Consider the following 18,948-nt stretch of genomic DNA (forward strand, 5'->3'; position numbering starts at 1 on the left):
ATGGATTTTCAACTGTACAAACAAAATGAACACAAAGTACAAAGTGTTCCATCGTTAATGTTTTGTTTTGATAAGTCTATGGAAAATCCCCACAATTGACAGAAACAAACGTGTGTGTGTGTGTGTGTTAATATCAATATCATCATATTTAATTTTCCTTTCCTCATAAGGGGCCACCAGTGCTTGTAAGGGTTAATAATGTTTGACATACTGACCTCTGACTGTCCTCTGACGTATGCGGCGCACCGGTGCGCGTGCTCGAGGCAGCGGCGGCGCGTGCACGCGCAGCTGTCATGAGTGGAAGATGAGCGACACCGTGATCGCGGAGGGAGCAATTAAACTCAGAGACGGGCGAAAAGTAAGGAAACGCCGCATGTGTGTGTGTTTGAGGTTTGAGAGTTTGAGAGTGAATGTGTGTAAAGCTGAGCTTGGTTTCTGTGTTTGCAGTGGAGGAGCTGCTGGCTGGTTCTGCGCAAACCCTCACCGGTCGCAGGTCAGTTCATCACAACACTAACAAAAACATATGCAAGATATATATACATATACAGCTCTGGACGTTTTACTCATTTACCAATAAAAGCTTTACTAGATTTAACAATAATTCCCTACAATAAAATGTATTTTCTACAAAAATTTAATTAAATATGTATATTTAGACGCTATTATAGATCTAAAATAATATGCTGTATTGTGGGATGATAGCGTAAAAAAATAAATAAAAATAAAAATACATGATTGTGATTGATTGACAGTGTCAGTTTGGCTGGAAGACATTATAATATGTAAGTTCAACACTGTAATTGAGTCTAAGTCTGAACTTAAAGGGACAGTTCACCCCAAAATAAAACTTTGTCATCATTTACTCACCGTCAAGTTGTGAGTTTCTTTCTTCTGTTGACCACAAAAGAATACATTTTGCAGAATGTTACCAAACAGTTGACGGTAGCCATTGAATTCCATAGCAGGGAAAAGTACTAGGGACGTCAATGGCTACCGTCAACTGTTTGGTAACATTCTGCAAAATATCTTCTTTCATAAATGATGACAGATTTTTAATTTTTGGGTGAACTATTTCAGTAATTTATGATATACACCAGAGTTCCAAAACTCAAACAAGTAAATGTTACATTAGCAAAATAAGCAAAAGTGACAACGACAATATCAACAGCAAAGTAAACCAGCAGAATGTAAAGTGTAATGTTACAGTTTATTACGGAACATTCCGAAAATATTCAAAAGTAACATTGGAATGTTCCTTTAACATCTGCATAACAAAAACAGTGTTTTTGAAACATTTAAATAAACTGGACATTTTGAAATAAATAGAACATTCAATAAGTAACATTTTCAGAACGTTAACAAAACATTCAGTATTACATTTATCCTATTTGGTTCCATCCCAGCTAACAGAAAATGTGCTACAGAATAGAATAAAATCAGTCTAACAGAGCTTCTCTTTAACATGTTCTGGACAGAAATATAAAACTATGAACGTTAATTTTCATGGGACACTTTGGATGATGAAGGTTCTTCTGACTGTTGACTTCAGTGCATGTAATATGTAACAGTAATATTTTGTTATGTCAGTCAGCATGGACAGCAATGTTGTCTCTTGAAATAAACCACGCTTGTTTCTTCATGATGCATAGGCTATATAACGTAGGAAACATACATGCTTCATGGACTTATATTGTGTCATACATTCTGTCATCCATGCTGGTAACTAATTTGACTGGTCAGGCGTCGCCGGAGTTTCATATAACAGCACTGGAATGTTTCACTATTCAGTACAACAGCACTCCTGCTCGTATCGTACTGCTTCACTGATATACCCAACCGTCCGCTGCAGTGTGTTTAAGTGTGTGCAGATCACAGGCCATCAGAAAGCCATTTTTACAGCTGTTCACACTAGTGTTGTGTGTGTGTGTGTGTGTGTGTGTGTGTGTGTGTGTGTGTGTGTGTGTGTGTGTGTGTGTGTGTGTGCCAAAGGTTGTTTTGTTGTTTGTTTGATTTTCGTAGTAGCAGTAATCACGTGTGACCTACCTTCATCTTTGAGAGAATATAGAACAGTTGCAGTATAGTGTGTAGTAGAGCTACAAAACTATATTGTGGTAGTATGGTACAATCATCCAGGCTGCATTTATTTGATCAAAAATATAGTAAAGATTGTGAAATATTATTACAGTTTAAAATAGCTGGTTTCTATGTGAATTTATGTTAAAATGTAATTTATTTCTGTGATCAAAGCTGAATTTTCAGCATCATTACTCCAGTCTTCAGTGTCACATGATCCTACAGAAATCATTCTGATATGCTGATTTACTGCTCAAGAGCTGTTTTTTTTAAGACTTGAAAAATGCATTTCAGACATACAGTTGCCTGAGAATACTTCTTCTATTATGAAGATGTAATTTATAAAATACATAAATACAACAACAACAACAACCTCATAATTAAAGAGATTCAATTCTTACAAAAACTTTATTTAGTAGTTTTTAAATTGTATTTTGTTATAATTTCTTGTTGGAAAAAAAAAAACTGTATTTTGTTAAAATATTACTACTATTAAAAAATTGTCTGCAAAAATGAAAGTCCTTCGTTGCAATCAAATTTAAATGATATCATAGACCCTTCAGACCTTCATGATTGTATGTGAGGGTTAATAAGTATCTTAATATATCAGATCATTTGCTGTTTTTATTGTAAGTCTCTATAGGTGTGTGTGTGTGTGTGTTTGTGTCAGATTGTCTGGTGCTGTACGTGTATAGAGCGCGGTGTGAAGGAGAGGAGCGTGACGCTGGAGCACATCTGCGGTCTGGAGGCGTGTGTCGGCGGCGACGGCGTTCCCTTCATCCTCTCCATCCTGTGTCTCAGTCAGACCACCGTGCTCGGCTTCGACAGCAGGGAGGCGCTGCAGAGCTGGGACCTGCGGCTGCGCTACTGCCTCGGAGAAGGTCAGGGGTCAACATTCAACACACAATATTCCCTTACAGTCCACACAAATGAATAATAAACCTGAGTCTGTTGGGTCTGTTTCTATAATAAATAGGGAGTTTAGTGAAATTGGCATTGTGCAATGTGTCATGCACAACATTTAAAATGCTTGTAACACACATAGATAGCTTTATGAGCTCATATTTAATTCAAAGACCAAATGGAATAATTAATTTCATATTTAGTATTAGTATATTTAGTATTCATATTTATATAATATAGAACATCTAAAGCATTCACTTTTAACTATGTCTTGATGGTTCATGGACACATTATGCTCCGTTTACTTGAAGATATTTGATTCATGTGATTGTTGTGTTGTGTTTGAGCTCTTTGTAGTTGTGAGCAGGACTGTGATGTACTCAGCTGTGTCTGTGTGTGTGTGTCTGCCTCTTTGTTTTGATTACACAAACCCTCACAAATCTGTTTCTGAGTTAGCGCTAACAGGTTTAACCCTGCCTGCATTCCCTCGTCACATCACACAAAGAGAAGCTGTAACTGTTAGACGTGATTTATTGCAGTGTGGAGCCAATGGCATCAGGATCACTTACTAGAGCTCTCTAGTGCTGTTTACCGAGACTATTGCAACACAGACTATTGTTTGTTTGTTGGATTAGGGATTTAAACAAGCCCTGAACTATAACTTTACTAAGACTGTTGATTTTCACTCGAAAGAGATGGATGTAAGAAGCCATGCATATCTTTGTGAGTGTGTTGTTCACAGCTGAATGAATGGTGCATGAACATCATGGTGTTTGTTTTCTCTGTGTCAGTCCACAGTTTCAGTGTATCCGTGCTGCCCGGCACTAAACTGGAAAGCGGCCCGGCGACTCTGCATTTGTGCAACAATGTCCTGGTCATCGCTAAAGACCTGCCGGCTGTCATCATCGGTCACTGGAATCTGCTGGACCTGCGGCGATACGGGCCGGTCAGCAACGGGTTCGTGTTTGAGGGAGGAACACGCTGTGGTTACTGTGAGTATGGCAATAAAACGAGGAAAGCTTTTTGATACAACGTTTAGCTCGTTATCGTGATCCAGTCGGCTTCTTCAGTTAGATGCCAGGAACCAGTCTGTTGTGAGTTGCTTAATGACGTGTAACATTTGTAAAAGCTTTGGCACCTTTTGGGACTTTTTTTAAGGCTGAGGAATAAAAATGCAAACTATCTAGCCAAATTTTTAAATATAAATTTGTTGTTTTTAAGTTGGTATAATTTTTTTTTAATATATATATATATCACTGTATATCCACCTCTGAAACCCTCCACCTCCCCCAGCTCCACCTGTCTAGATCGAATGCATTGCCATATCCATAAACATGCTAAAACTATTCCAAAAGGTTATGACTGAAAAATGGTAATACACTATTATGTATAGTTATTTCTAGCATTCCTTGTATTGCTCAGCAGTCGTTACAAGCATTGGTAAATAGATGTAAAGCCAGATTTCACGAATGCTCGCTTTGCTCAGTATGCGGCAGTATGATGATTTATGTTTTGTAGTTCTTTCTAGATTTGTTGTTTTTGTTTTTGTTTGTGATTCAGAATTGATGACTTTTTTTTTTTTTTTTTGTTTGTATTTTGTTTTTTTTTTGTGTGGTCTGAGATTGTTTTGTTTGTGTGGTTGTGAAGTCCCAGCTGGTTTTGGGTGGTCTTGTTTGTAGAGTGATGGATGTTTCTGCTCAGTGACCTCCACCTCATCAAACTTCATCAGATTCCTAGAAGGAGCAAGTCAGACATGAATGACATCCTTCTAGAAACTGACACAGGACACAAAACCAATTATAGTATATAGTATATGATAAACTACTTTAACAATGCTTTACTGTCTTTTTTGCAGCTTGAAAACTTCAATTCCTATTAATTTGAATGGATAAGAGCAACCAGTGCATTATTAATTTCAGTATCGTTCTTCATGTGTGTTCACGGGAGACTGTCGAACACACGTGTCTGCAGTGAGATGAGGGTTTGATTGTGTGTGTCTGTGTGCAGGGGCCGGCGTGTTCTTCTTGTCCTGCGCTGAGGCCGAGCAGATCAGTTTTCTCTTCGACTGTATTGTTCGTGGCATTTCCCCGTCCAGAGGCCCGTTTGGACTGAAGCCACTGCTGCCAGGTCAGTGCTCGAGTCCAGCACGAGCCTCATCACGTCTGTTTAAACACTCATCTGAGGACAAAATCTGGCTCCAACTCCTGACGCTTTCATGCTACAGCCACCAAACTCTAATTCAGTCTGTCTCTCTCATTTATCTCACAAGGTCCCACATATTCACACTACAAACGGATTTATTACCTTCTGATATCAGGGCTTTTGTACTCTCAGACAAAGCTTTTTAAAGGCAGCATTCAACATTTGTCTTTAGATCTGTAGTTTTATGATAATATCAGTGTTAATTCTAGCTATTTTATCTCCTTGTGAAAAAGAAGTGCACTTAATAATATTGAATGTACTTGAAAAATTGCACATGTAGATAATATACTTTTAATGCGAAGCCACTTAAGTGACTTAAAGAGAGACACTTTCATTACGGTTTCTTAACACACTTTTAAAAAGAGCACTTTGCAATAATGTCTAGTTAAAAGTTTAAGTATAGAAATGTATATTTGTTATGTTTTATTTCACCATTTATGCTTGTCAGTACATTTGGCAATACACATTACACTGATTTAAAAGATAAGTATGAAATTACATATAAAGATCGGTCAAAATCACTCTAAGTTTAAGCTAATTGCATTTAATATCATTTTAAACTATAATGCATTTTCATTTAATTGGAATTAGCATGCAACAAGTATCTGAAAACATTAATTCAGTAGTCTTTAAAAGTATATTATTATATAAAGTATATTATTTCCATGACAAGCACTCTTTTTAAAAGTATGCTGAAGTCTACTTCTTTTTCATAAAAAAAATTAAAAGACCGTTATTCAAAATTGTTTATATAATGTATAAAGATTCATTGAAATTGTGCATGAAAAATAGCAAGGGTGATATTTTAAAGACAATGTGAAGTTTACAAAATTAAATAACTGGCTTTTTTTTTTTTTTTTTTATTTGAATGTAATTGATTGATTTTTGTTGTATGTATATTTTAATTTAAATTGAATAATTAGTTTATTTTTTCTCTCTCTCTCTGAAATTGAACTTGTTTCTCTTTTGTAGCCCCAGATTTGAAGCCTCTGATATAATATATGCAAGATCAGCCCTAAGGCTTTTTACTGGGACATTTAAGACACTAACAAGTGTTTACATATCGGTCCATCCAATCAGAACACTTCACACCTCCGCCTGACCAATCAGAACTCAAGCTTCTCTCCTATTCTGAGACGACGGGAGATCAAGGGGTCAAAGTCACAGTTTATATACTCGAGCATTCCTGATCCTCTCGCTCTCTGTGCTGCAAAACTCGCGTCTGGTAGCAGATGTGAGACTGAGCTGAAGGAAATCTGCTACATCTCATGTTTGATTTGGGCAAAAAGCTCGAATGCAAAGCAGTGTTTATGAAGTCCCTCGGGATGTGTGTTGATCAGGGATGATGAGCGTCAGCGCTCCTCTGGCCGTTTGCCATCTCAACCACATGTCTGCTCTATTAATAGCACTTTAAGTGTTAGACAAACACTGGGGTTCTGCTGTAACCCCCGAACACGTGCTCAACGTGTCCCTCACTTACTCCTAACTCAGCCTGGACAGAGATTGGAGGGGACCACATCAAACACAAACATTAAACGATTTAAAAATACATGATCAGTGTTAATCAGTGATGCTGCGATTTCTCTAGTTGTTAATCTCAAACCACCAATTTTGCTATTTAGTATTGGATTTATATGGGGACGAGGGGTGATGTAATAATTACCCAAGCTTTGTAATATTAACAACTTCTATATCTGCAATTTTAGTCATTTTACAGTATTTTTTATATATATATTATATATATATATATATATATATATATATATATATATATATATATATATATATATATATATATATAGTGTCTATATTATGTCCTCAGGAAATAACCAAAGATGTGAACTGACATGATAGTAGACAGCCTGTGCATTTGATATGTTTGGCCCATGTTCAGCATGCAGGCCATTGCATTGTTGTTGTTTCTCAAATTATTGAGAGAGAGAAAAATAAATATGATAAATAAATAAATAAATATTTATTCGATTTTTTTTTTTATATTATTAAAAAAAAATCTAATAAATATTTATTTATTTATATATAAATTATTAAATAAAGAGTAATATAAAATAATGTCATACTATTATTATAATAAATGACAAATATTATTATAAAATATCTATTTTAGAATTATTTTAATATTAATAAAGAGAGAGAGAGTCAAAATGTATTAAAGATATCTTAAGATGCCCTTTTAGATATTGGGTCTTAACAAACTTCTCCTTTGGTATTTTCATTTTTAAGGCCCTGTGAAAATGGAATTTCAGTGTGGCCCCAGGAGTAAATTGATAAATTGTACACATTTTCAGTGGTCAAAAACCAAATGTGGGTCACTTTGCAAAACCATGAGAATTATTTTGTTTTAAAGAGGGATGTCTGAAGAACAAATAATGTTGAAACTAGAGATATATCTCATTTCCTTCTGTCAGAACAATTGCATTGAACATACCTGTCATACCTGAGTGCCATAAATATTATTTTTTCAAAGTTTGTGTGCCTTTAACTCAAGCAGTATTAAAGATAAAGATATCGCAATATAATTTTAGATTCTAGTTCTTAATACTTTTTTTTTTTTTTTTTTTTGAAATCTTTATTATTAAGGCCCTGTATCATTCAGTTCCAGAGATACGGGGACCTCAGTGAGGCACCATATTCAGACTTTTGAATAAAATCCATTTTCAGTTGTTGAAAACCAAATTTTGGTCACTTTGTATACAAAGTATACACTTTGTACCAAAAACCTAAAATTAAAATTGAATAATCAAAATACTGTAAGTAATACTAAAACAACAGCAACACTGTTTCACATGAGCAGCGTAACGGCACTAAAAGTCAATCTTCCAGTTTTGAAAGTCGCTCGGGAATGTTAAAGCATGACTGCACCAAGATGCGGGTCTATGATATCATATGAACACAGATCACTGAGGCATTTTATTTGCCTAAAAGTAAATGTTTCTTCATGTTTAGCAAATGTTAGCAGTCACGGGTTACTAAAACTTGGCATTTGACCATCTCTTTGATAATTGCACAGCTGCAGATCAAATGCTAGCATTCCCATTTTGTTTGTTTTCATGTCATATTCTGGTTTGTGTGTCTCACAGTTGGTTTTGATGTTCTCTGTCTGTGTCTCAGAGCCCAGCATCAGTGCAGCTTCAGCGCAGGACAGACTGAAGCATGAGGCAGAGGAGCTGGAGCGGAGGCTCAGTCTGCTGTCTCACAGCACAGGTAACGGCTCACCCGGCTCTGTCCCACCACTAATACAGCCGTCTGGTTGTTGTATGTAATATTGCATGTTAAAAGCAATTGAATGAAAATGTACAGTTGATATTAAATGTGATTAGCTGAACCTTTTGCTGAATGTTTTTGACTCACTTAAGTATGACTTAAGTGCATCTTTATATGTGATTTATAATTACTTCTGTTGTTTTCCAAATATGGTAAAAGTACTGCTAAATGTCCTGACAAGCATTTATGATAAACTAAAACATACTTTAATGTGAAATTTCTATTGAAATTTACATTTCATGTAGTTAAATAAATTTGTAATTGCATATATGTAGTAGTTAAGTTGCAATTTATTGCATTTAAAATCTAGTAACTTTAAACATAATATTGAATAACACATTGCAGTTAAAATGATAATCAAGTACTTTGCATGTGCTTTACATGTTAGTAAACACATCAAAACAGTGTATTTCTTTCAAACATGAAAAAAAAGATTATTAAGACAATTTAAAATGGGGCATTATTTACAATTAAGTGTGTTAGGTCATGAAAGTGTCTCTCTTTAAGTCACTTAAAAAATAAAAGGCCACTTAAGTGTTAAAACATGATTTAAAATGTACTTCAAAGTAAAATGTTTAATTTGACATTATTTACACTTTTTAAAAGTGTACTTAAGTGTGTTAAGAAACGGTCATGAAAGTGTCTCTCTTTAAGTCACTTAAAAACTAAGAGGCCACTTGAGTGTTAAAACATGATTTAAAATGTACTTCAAAGTAAAATGTTTAATTTGACATTATTTACACTTTTTAAAAGTGTTCTTAAGTGTGTTAAGAAATGGTCATGAAAGTGTCTCTCTTAAAGACACTTAAAAAATAAGAGGCCACTTAAGAGTTAAAACATAAAGATTAAAAATTTCAAGATTTAATACTTCAAAGTAAAATGTTTAATTTGGCATTATTTAATCTGCTTACCCCAAGGGCATCCAAGATGTAGGTGACTTTGTTTCTTCAGTAGAACACAAACCAAGATTTTTAGCTCAAACCGTGGCAGTCTATCAGTCTTATAATATAAGTGGATGGGAATCACGGCTAAAACATACACTAAAACTAAAAAAAAATATGCACAAACAAAACCAAATTAAACCCTTTGGCTCATGACGATCAGAGGTTCAAGAGGTGTCAAGTAACGAAGTACAAATACTTTGTTACCTTACTTAAGTAGAAATTTTGGGTATCTATACTTTACTGGAGTAATTATTTTTCAGCCGACTTTTTACTTCTACTCCTTACATTTTCACGCAATTATCTGTACTTTCTACTCCTTACATTTTAAAAATAGGTTCGTTACTCCTATTTCATTTCGTTTTGTTTTCATTCAAAAAAAATAAAAATAAAAACCTATCCAGATAAATCGCGCCATCCGGATGAAGTGAATTTGATTGTGGTTGGATGAGAAACATTCCGACACCCTATTGGTTTGTACGTGATCTATCGCACCTGCACATGACACAAATCACATCACACTCCAGCAAGGACATAGCCAGTGTTGGGTTCGTTTATCAAAAAATATATTTCTTAAAAGATATTATTTCTTACTACTGGCTGATTTATCAAATGGGTGCTTTCTCTTCTTCCTCCGATAATTAAGCTACTGTAGGTAGTTCGGTAGCGAGACGACGTTTGAATAAATTAGCGTTTGCGATTGACAACGCAATTGACAATGTTGTGATACCAACTTTGTAACTCGTTATCCCCCCTCGTTCAACCTTTTTAAAAACATATCTCGAGAATTTATGGTGGGTTTTTTTTCCCCATCCCACTGCCTCTCATGTTTTTAAATCGAAAAATGTATTGTGTGATTGGTATTTCCGCGCTTTGTATTAAACTATGCATGCATACACATGATGCTGTTTTGTTTATAGTTGTTTAAGCAACTTAATTATAATTGGTTTATAAACATTATTTTAAATATTATTCAACTTAACAGTCATGTATTCTAATGCTTTAATAAACGTACATTAGTAATATTTTGCTCGATGCGCCCTCTTGTGACCTCAGGAGAAAAGCCAAAAGCTTCTCTTCACCCTAACTGAAATTATGCATTTTAAATTTGAATATAATTCGAATTTTGATAATACATGAGTAAAAAACTCGAATTTAGTTTTTCAGCCATTTTGACAGCCCTATAGCAGACGTATGTAGCGAATAGGAAGGTATCAGTCAAGAAGGTATCAGGATTATGAGTTATTTTTCATTTTTATTTTTTGTTTAATCACTTGGATTAATCATTCATTTTGACAGCACTAATGTTTATTGTATATATAGACAATCATACAAGGGTAATTGTTACTAAGCCTGCCCTGGGTACACCAGTTTTCTTGTCCATTGGCCTCGCAGATTCCTGCAGCTAAGCTTGGATGTACATTTACATTCCATTAAAGGTTATTGATGACATGCCTCTGAAGTTTGACTTTTTGCACCATTACAATACTTATAGGCAACTAGTCATCATATCTCTAGTTCTTTAATGCATTTGCATTGTACTAAAGTGCGTTCATTTTCAATGGGCATATATGCAGCTGAAACAGGTAGCCTAGTGCATCCCAAAATTTTTAGAAAAATGTTTTTTTTGAGGAGGGGTGGGGTAGTGGCGCGACCTAAGCTTTTGTTTCTTTATGCCATTTTTTTTTTTTTTCCTTACATTACTTTTACTTTTATACTTTAAGTAGTTTTGAAACCAGTACTTTTTACACTTTTACTTGAGTAAAAAGCTTGAGTTGATACTTCAACTTCTACAAAAGTCTTTTTAAACCCTAGTATCTATACTTCTACTTGAGTAATGAATGTGAATACTTTTGACACCACTGATGACGATACATTGATGTGTAAAGACACAAAACGATCAGTCTGTGCAAGAAACTGAACAGTATTTATTACTGTTTTTTTAACCTCTGATTCACACAATGTCCGAACTGTAACAACTCTCCTGAGCGCCTTCTCAGCAGCAGGCACGTGAGGCATCTTCTTCTTCTTCTTGCTTTATTGGGGATCGCAAGCTTATAAGTCCGTTACCGCCACCTATCTCTCAAGTGGACCATTGACAATCCTGATTGAGATTGTAGATAGAGTGTCAGTGGTCCATTTGAGAGATACTGTAGGTGGCGGTAATGCACTTATAAGTCTGCACAGACCGATCATTTTTTGGATCGTTTTGTGTCTTTACACATCAATGTATCGTCACGAGCCACAGGGTTTAATTTGTTTTTTTTTGTGCATGTTTTTTTTTTTTTTTTCGTTTTAGTGTATGTTTTAGCCGTGATTCCCATCCACTTACATTATAAGACTGATAGACTGCAACGGTTTGAGCTAAAAATCTTGGTTTGTGTTCTACTGAAGAAACAAAGTCACCTACATCTTGGATGCCCTGGGGGTAAACAGATAAACATCAAATTTTCATTTTTGGGTGAACTGTCCCTTTAAGTGTGTTAAGAAACAGTCATGAAAGTGTCTTTCTTTAAGACACTTAAGTGACCTCTTATTTCATACATGCCATATATATTTAATATTTTATTTTTTATATATTATCTGCAAGTTCCGTTTAAATAAAAAAAAAAAAAAATCAAAATAAATAAATTGGAAGTACACTACAAGTGTACATCCGGGCACTTCTTTTAACCATGGTCTATGAAAATATTAATATTTGTGATACAAATCAATAATGTATTCATTTAAAAAGTCAAAAAATTTATTGCCGTTATTTCTCAGTTTTCATTATGTGCATTAAATATGTAATCAGACTTAATAATATTGCTTTCTTTTCTCTGTCCTGGAGCTTCCAGCTCGCACTTCAGCTCTTCGCTTGCCGGCGACGACCGCAGCTTTTCCGGTTTCTCTGACACATCAGACACGAGCCAATCAGAATGCAGCATTAGCGGTCGCCCTGCACTGTGGAGCGATCTGGTTCTGCCCGGCTCTGCCGAAACGTCTCAGGTGGAGGAGAAACTCCAGGTCCTGGCCAATCGTGTTCGCTCACGGAAGCTGAAAGAGTCCGGCCGACAGAACTCGTCCGACAGCGGCATCGTGACCGGCAGCTTCTCATCCTACAGCGGGAGTCTGGATGCTGCCAGTCCGGGAGAGGAATACGGCGCGCTGTTTAACCTGCCAGAGAAACACATGTGCTCCTGCTCATCCTGTCCCGTCCATGAATACCAGGTTCCCTCGTCCCTGCGGTTCCTGTACGACTCTCCCCGCAGCCTGCTGGAGGTCAGCAGACACAGCAGCACACCTCAAGACGAGCCCTGCGCTGAATCTCCCAGCCAATCAGATTCAGAGCTTGATAAAGAGGAGGAATCACAGACAAGGGAGGGCCTAATAAAAGGGGAGGAGTCACAGGGATTATCCTGTAGTAAAAGCTGCTGTTCACTTCCTCCTGCCAGGATGAAATCACTCTTCACCTCCTGCCCCATCTGCGGAGGACTCAAGGTATTTAGATTACATTTAGTCATTTAGCAGATGCTTTTAACTTTTAAACTGTATAAAAAAAATTATTTAAATTAAAAACTAATTTAATATATACTTTCTCTTTACTTGGTAAACAATAATAAATGCACTCGTTTTCATCATTCTGCATAGTACTGTGCACTCAGTTATTTTATCTTTAAAGTAGCTACTATATGAAGTAGCTCATTATATTGAAAAATATAACAGAAGGATATATAATAATATAATAATTCCTGAATATGACATAATCAAAAATGAACAAATTATTTAATTTATCATTACAAAATTGTTGACCGAATTGCATAGCCCTACAAACAAGTACAGCAAACCTGGAGTTGTTTTATTACTATTATTATTATTATTTTTATTTTTTATTTTTTTATTTTTTTTCATTTACATTTCTTTCTCGGAGCTGTGAGGAAACACTGAGCTATGAACAAAAACCTCCTATAAGCTGAGACTCCTGCATCCAGAGCAGTGTTGTGTTTGGTGGCAGTGATGATGGTGTTCTGTAGCTGTTAATCCATGTGCTCTGTGTTTGTTAAACAGGGCTCTTTTCCACATCATTCACTGCCTGCTGCACCAGGTGAGACTCACACAGCCAGTATATCTGTTTACAGCCTCCTTCAGTCTGCATGACCCATAATGCACTGCTTAGATTTTCATTTCATGAGTCCTGATCTGGAAAAGGTGTGCACTTTAGCATACTTTTAAAAAGCACACTTATGACAGAAATAATATACTTATGTTGGAACCGTTTTTTGAACATTAATTGCATGTTAATGGCAATTAATTTAAAATAAGTTATAGATTCAGTTTATATTAAATGCAGTTATCTGAACTTTAGCATGCTTTTTTGAATGACTTAAATAGGCCTTCAGTAAATTTTTGTTTGTTGTTTTGCGTTTTTTTCTATTGTATTTGTGATGTGGTTAAAGTACTGTTGATTTTTTTATGTGATTTTTATGATAAACTAAAGTATACTTTAATGTCACTTCTATTGTCATGTATTATTAAAACCAGTTTGCATTTAAACACACGCAATGATGAATTTTCCAATATTGCAATATATGTATTATTAAAACCAGTTTGCAATTAAACACTTGCAATGATGAATTTTCCAATATTGCAATATATTAAGATTAAATGTGATTTAAAATAAATCTTAATTTGACATTATTTCAATGTTCACTTTTTAAAAAGTCTACTTGCGTGTGTTCAGAAACAGTCATGAAAGTGTCTCTCTTCAGTCACTTAAGTGGCCTTTTATTTCATTAATATTATACTATCTCCAAGGTCTTTTAAATATACTCTAAAGATTTTCTATGTACCTCTCATATTTATTAGCTAATTTACAGCACATTTTAATATAGCTAATAAGTACAGACACACTCTTAAAGCGCCAGGTGACCATTCAGCCACGCCCACCGCTGATGTCACCGAACCACCAACCAATCAGGAGCCAGTGGAGATCAGACACTCGTCTTCGACCAATCAGGATCCACGGAATGTTGAATGCTCACAGAGCAATGAGGAGAAGCGATCGGAGGACTACGACTCCAGTCTGTCTGATCTCCTGTCACACTACAGTCCTGCTGCGAGAGCGGACAGAAGCAGCGTCTACGAGGCCATGGCAGCGTCCAGACACACCGTCCTGTACGAGAACTGCGTCCAGTGCAGGAGAGGAGAGGACAGCTGCCGGATCCTCAGACCCACTCCTCTGCTTGTCCAGGAACTGAGGAGAAACATCTCAGAGTCCTCCTGCTCCTCCACAGTCGCTCTGCAGCGAATACCTGCAGAAGGTAAGAGAGCGTCTCTAAACCAACTCTCAACTCTCTCTGAGGACCCTTCCAATCTTCTCCTCCTCACTCCTGGAGTCTCTGTCTAATCGAATTAATAGTACCTTTCTTCTTCTGCCTGCAAACCCGTCTGTGTTGTTGTTTCCTGTATCTGAGAAGGTTTGGATGGATGAAGATCCTCAAAGACTTGAAAGCAAGTTTGATGCACGGATGCACTTCCAAGTGTGTCTGATTTCAGGGACTTTTTTGTTTTTGTTTTGTTTTCAAAACTGTGATTTTAGACACTTTCTGACCAAAACCTACAGTTTGTCATTTTTTATTCAAATCAGACATTGAATATACTATACAGAGAAAAAAAGAATTAGTAAGCTGGTATAGGAGAATATATGTTTTCAATTAAAAAGTGATATGTAGTGCAGATAACTTGTGTTTGTTTCTGTCTTTGTGCAGATAACAGAGAGAGAATATGGGCAGAGAAAGGAAGACCTTATGAAATCATGGACAGCCGATCACCAGACAGGAGTCCAGAGGTGACTGTGTGAATTACAGTGGATTGAAGTGTTCTGCTCACTGCAGAGCCAAATGGCCCTCCAGCTCCTCCTCTCTGGAACTAATGGGTGGAGTTAATGTTTAGTGATAGGATTAGGGTGTGGTTAAGTGTCTAACTCCTCCCATTGCATCCAGTGAGGCGGAGCTAGAACTCCAGCTCCTCCCATTTTGCTCTGCAGCGAGCACCCTCTCCAAAAAATACTAAAATAAATATAACCTGATGGTCAGTGTCAATAAACCAACATTAACATTGGTCAGGACCCCTTTAGTGTCATTTTTAGACATGCAGGGTCCTCCAAGGCTTTAAATAAGAAACCCTTGGCGTCAGTATGCTAGACGTGAAAGACACTGGGAATATTATCTGAAATGAAACTTGGCGTATGTTGTCGTTATCACTGCCCTAAATGATCAGCCATTCAGGAATCTGTATTTACCAATGCTTTGGGGCAGTTATCTGAACAGTGCAGGAACAGCTCTACCTAGTGGTTATTTACACACTAAATGTAGTTGGCTTAAAAATTTAAAAGTTTAGAATTTAGGATTAATTTAGTCTGACATCATTAGTTATTAGAATTTGAAAAATAATTAAATATTATATTAAATGACCTCATTCTTAATTTTTGTATTGCATGCAACAATATGCATGCAATAACAGATTACATGCAATAAAAAAATGGGATTTTTTCCCCTCATTTTATAACCCAAGATAGAGGAGTTAAATACAGCTGAATGCCACACACAGTTTGTGCTTTTGAGAGTCAGTCGTGTGAAAACTGCATTTGTAGTGCATAAAGGCTTTATCGTCTGTGTGGAAATCTAGAACACTTTCAGTGAAACCGTGCTGAACCTGTTCAGACAGGTCACATGCTCCACCGGTGTGGACATGTTGGTTTTTAAGCAGGAATCGCACTAATTAAGGTGTGTTTTTCCATGGATAAACGTCTCTGTCTGTGTCTGTGTCAGGAGGAGCTCCTGGCGGCTTCGCAGAAGATTTCTCCTCTTCTGACTGAAGGTGAGCTCAGATCTGTGTGTGTTTTCTGTGATTTCTCTGAGCTGTTTGATGGGTGTGTGTGTGATTGTGTTTTGTTCAGCACTGACAGACAGACTCAGAGGAGACGCGGTGACGTACGTTAATATCCCCACCAGCCCCACGCCCAAAAAACAGCTGCATTACATGGAACTGGAGCTGCAGGAGTCCAGCGCCGCCATCAGAGGTGCACAACAATCCACTGATAATAATAATAATCATATATTCATAAGAGATCAGCATCATACATATTGTAGCTATGACTGGTTATTCAGTTTAAGTTAAACTAAATGAGAAAGCACACACAAGTCATTCAAAGTCACATGCAAGATACAATCCAGCAGACAAAAATATATTTCACTCTTTTAAAGCATAAGTATGCAATACTTTAGATCCACTTTGAAGCATATATATTTACAGTATTAAATATGCCACTCAATTTGATGCAGTTACAAACATCTAAACATGCCAATTTTCACCATTTATTGTGTCTATTTTGTTTGCCATTATTTATATTGATATGATTATTGTAGTTATTTAAAATATTTCTGTATATTATGTATTAAGTGTTTTTTTTTCATATTATTTAGTTACCACTGTGCATTAAAAACCTTTTTTTAAAAGTAGTTTTAAGAATTTTTATGTACTGAAGTGTTTAGATAATTAATATTAACAAAAGAGCAGTTTGAGGTTGGTAAGATTTCTTTTGCATTTTTGAAAGAAGTCTCTTCTGCTCACCGAGGCTGCATTTATTTGATTAAAAATACAGTAAAAACTGTAAAATTGTGAAACATTATTACAATTTAAAATAGCCATTTTCTATGTGAATATCTGTTAAAGTGTAATTTATTTCTGTGATGCGCAGCTGTATTTTCAGCATCATTACTCCAGTCCATGTCACATGATCTTCAGAAATCAGTCGTATATATAATACATTTTAATCCTTCATACATTTTATTTTTCAGGATTCACAGATGAACAGATAGTTCAAAAGAACAGCATTTATTTGAAGTAAAAATCTTCCGTCACATTATAAACGTATTTACTGTCACTTTTAATCAATTGAATCCAATTTAATCGTCTCTCAGGCAAGACTTTCTCATTGACACTTGTTCTCACAAATGTTCCTGCTCCTTGTGTTTGTTTTTGGCAGGCAAAAGCTCCAGTAAATATGCTCAGATAGACATCACAGCGACGGAGGCGGCTTACAGAGCAGGTTCCCAGCATGCACTGGGGCGAGAGGAAGGTCTGCAGAGACTGGAGCAGCAGAGGAGACGACGAGGTCTTCCTCATGCTGAAGAGAGATCGACTCTCTGCATCAGTCCAGACAGTAAAACACAGAATGTAGCATAGCGTAGGGTCTAGTATGTCTTGTAGTGAACAGGGAATGAGCGCATGTAATATATATTCACACAAACCTGCTAAACACACATTCAGTCTACAGTGAATAGATATCTGTGTTCTCATGTTAGATAAATGTGTGCAATGCACAGAACCTGAAATGCATTTCTTTTATTTATTATGTTTTAAAATGCAGAATATCCGTTGAATTGCTTTCTAGTTGCATTTGTATGAAATAGGCTGCATTTGTGTAGCATCTTTAGTCTTTTTATTAAAGTATTCAAGTGTACCGAGCCTTTTTTCATTAAACTGCTGATTTTGTACATTTCAGGCCTGTGTGTTCTCATTTTCTTTTTCAGCACTGAAGGAAGTGAACATGTGTTGCTTAGTTTTTTTTTTTTTTGTTTTTTTTTTGCATTGCAGTCATTTTGTCAAATATTTTGAATGCAGTTTGAACTGCAATTTGATAACCATCTCATACTGATGCTGCTACATATAGATATATGTAGATATAATAATCAGTTATTATAACAAAATAAAAATGCTAATACTAATATTTTGTTTTACTAGTGTGCTATAAAAAACATTGTTGAGTACTGTTAGTTATTATTTTATTATGTATTATTATTTTGGCATTTTCTATTTTACATCACAGTTAGTATAATTGTACAATAGTGATCTATTTCTTACCTTAAACCCTCAAACTTTGTTTTGGTGGAAAACTTCATTTGTGTGCAGTGGGCAATAATTGTCTTCTTCATAAACTCTTTGCAAATCTGTGCTGTATACCTGTCTCCACAAAAAAAAAAAAAAAATATATATATATATATATATATATATATATATATATATATATATATATATATATATATATATATATATAGACAAACTTTTGGGGATTTATTTTTTGACACAATTATGGACTATTTATTGGACAACAGAATTATAATCGTGAAGTCTTTATTATTTGTGATCATCATCTTTGTGTTATTGTTAAATATATTCCATTTCACTTTGAAATATGGTACTTTATCAAACTTTATGATTAAATTATTTGCATTTTTTTGTTTTTTTTCTTCAATGTGATATGTTGTCATTGGTTCCTTTCACTCAGTAGGCTAATCCCAGTAAATTGCCATAAAATTACCAGAGCAAATTATACAAAATACAAAAATGCGCTGTTCAGAGGCAACGATATTCCGTCTTTTTACAGGTAAAGCACCATTTATACATCAGTTTCAAAATATCATTGAATTCTGTAACATCATTAACAAGAAACGACCTCTAAAAAGCTGTGCCTCCTGTTGTTAAAAAAGTATAGAAATATTTATAT

The 18,948-nt window shown here is 35.6% G+C and overlaps 1 protein-coding gene across 1 annotated transcript; it reads left to right on the forward strand.

Moving 5' to 3' along the window:
- The first annotated feature begins 85 nt into the window (after positions 1-85).
- Positions 86-17,938, forward strand: LOC109075325 (protein Dok-7-like). Its single transcript, XM_042728779.1, is given in 14 exon segments — positions 86-358; positions 448-493; positions 2,744-2,765; positions 2,767-2,954; positions 3,768-3,968; positions 4,984-5,103; positions 8,308-8,400; positions 12,232-12,881; positions 13,449-13,485; positions 14,300-14,701; positions 15,149-15,228; positions 16,211-16,259; positions 16,339-16,461; positions 17,428-17,938. Coding segments are annotated over 14 exon segments (2,334 nt in total). The 5' UTR covers positions 86-235; the 3' UTR covers positions 17,628-17,938.
- Positions 17,939-18,948: the final 1,010 nt, after the last annotated feature.

The sequence above is a fragment of the Cyprinus carpio genome, chromosome B7 (assembly GCF_018340385.1).
Source record: "Cyprinus carpio isolate SPL01 chromosome B7, ASM1834038v1, whole genome shotgun sequence".
Classification (NCBI taxonomy): Eukaryota; Metazoa; Chordata; class Actinopteri; order Cypriniformes; family Cyprinidae; genus Cyprinus; species Cyprinus carpio.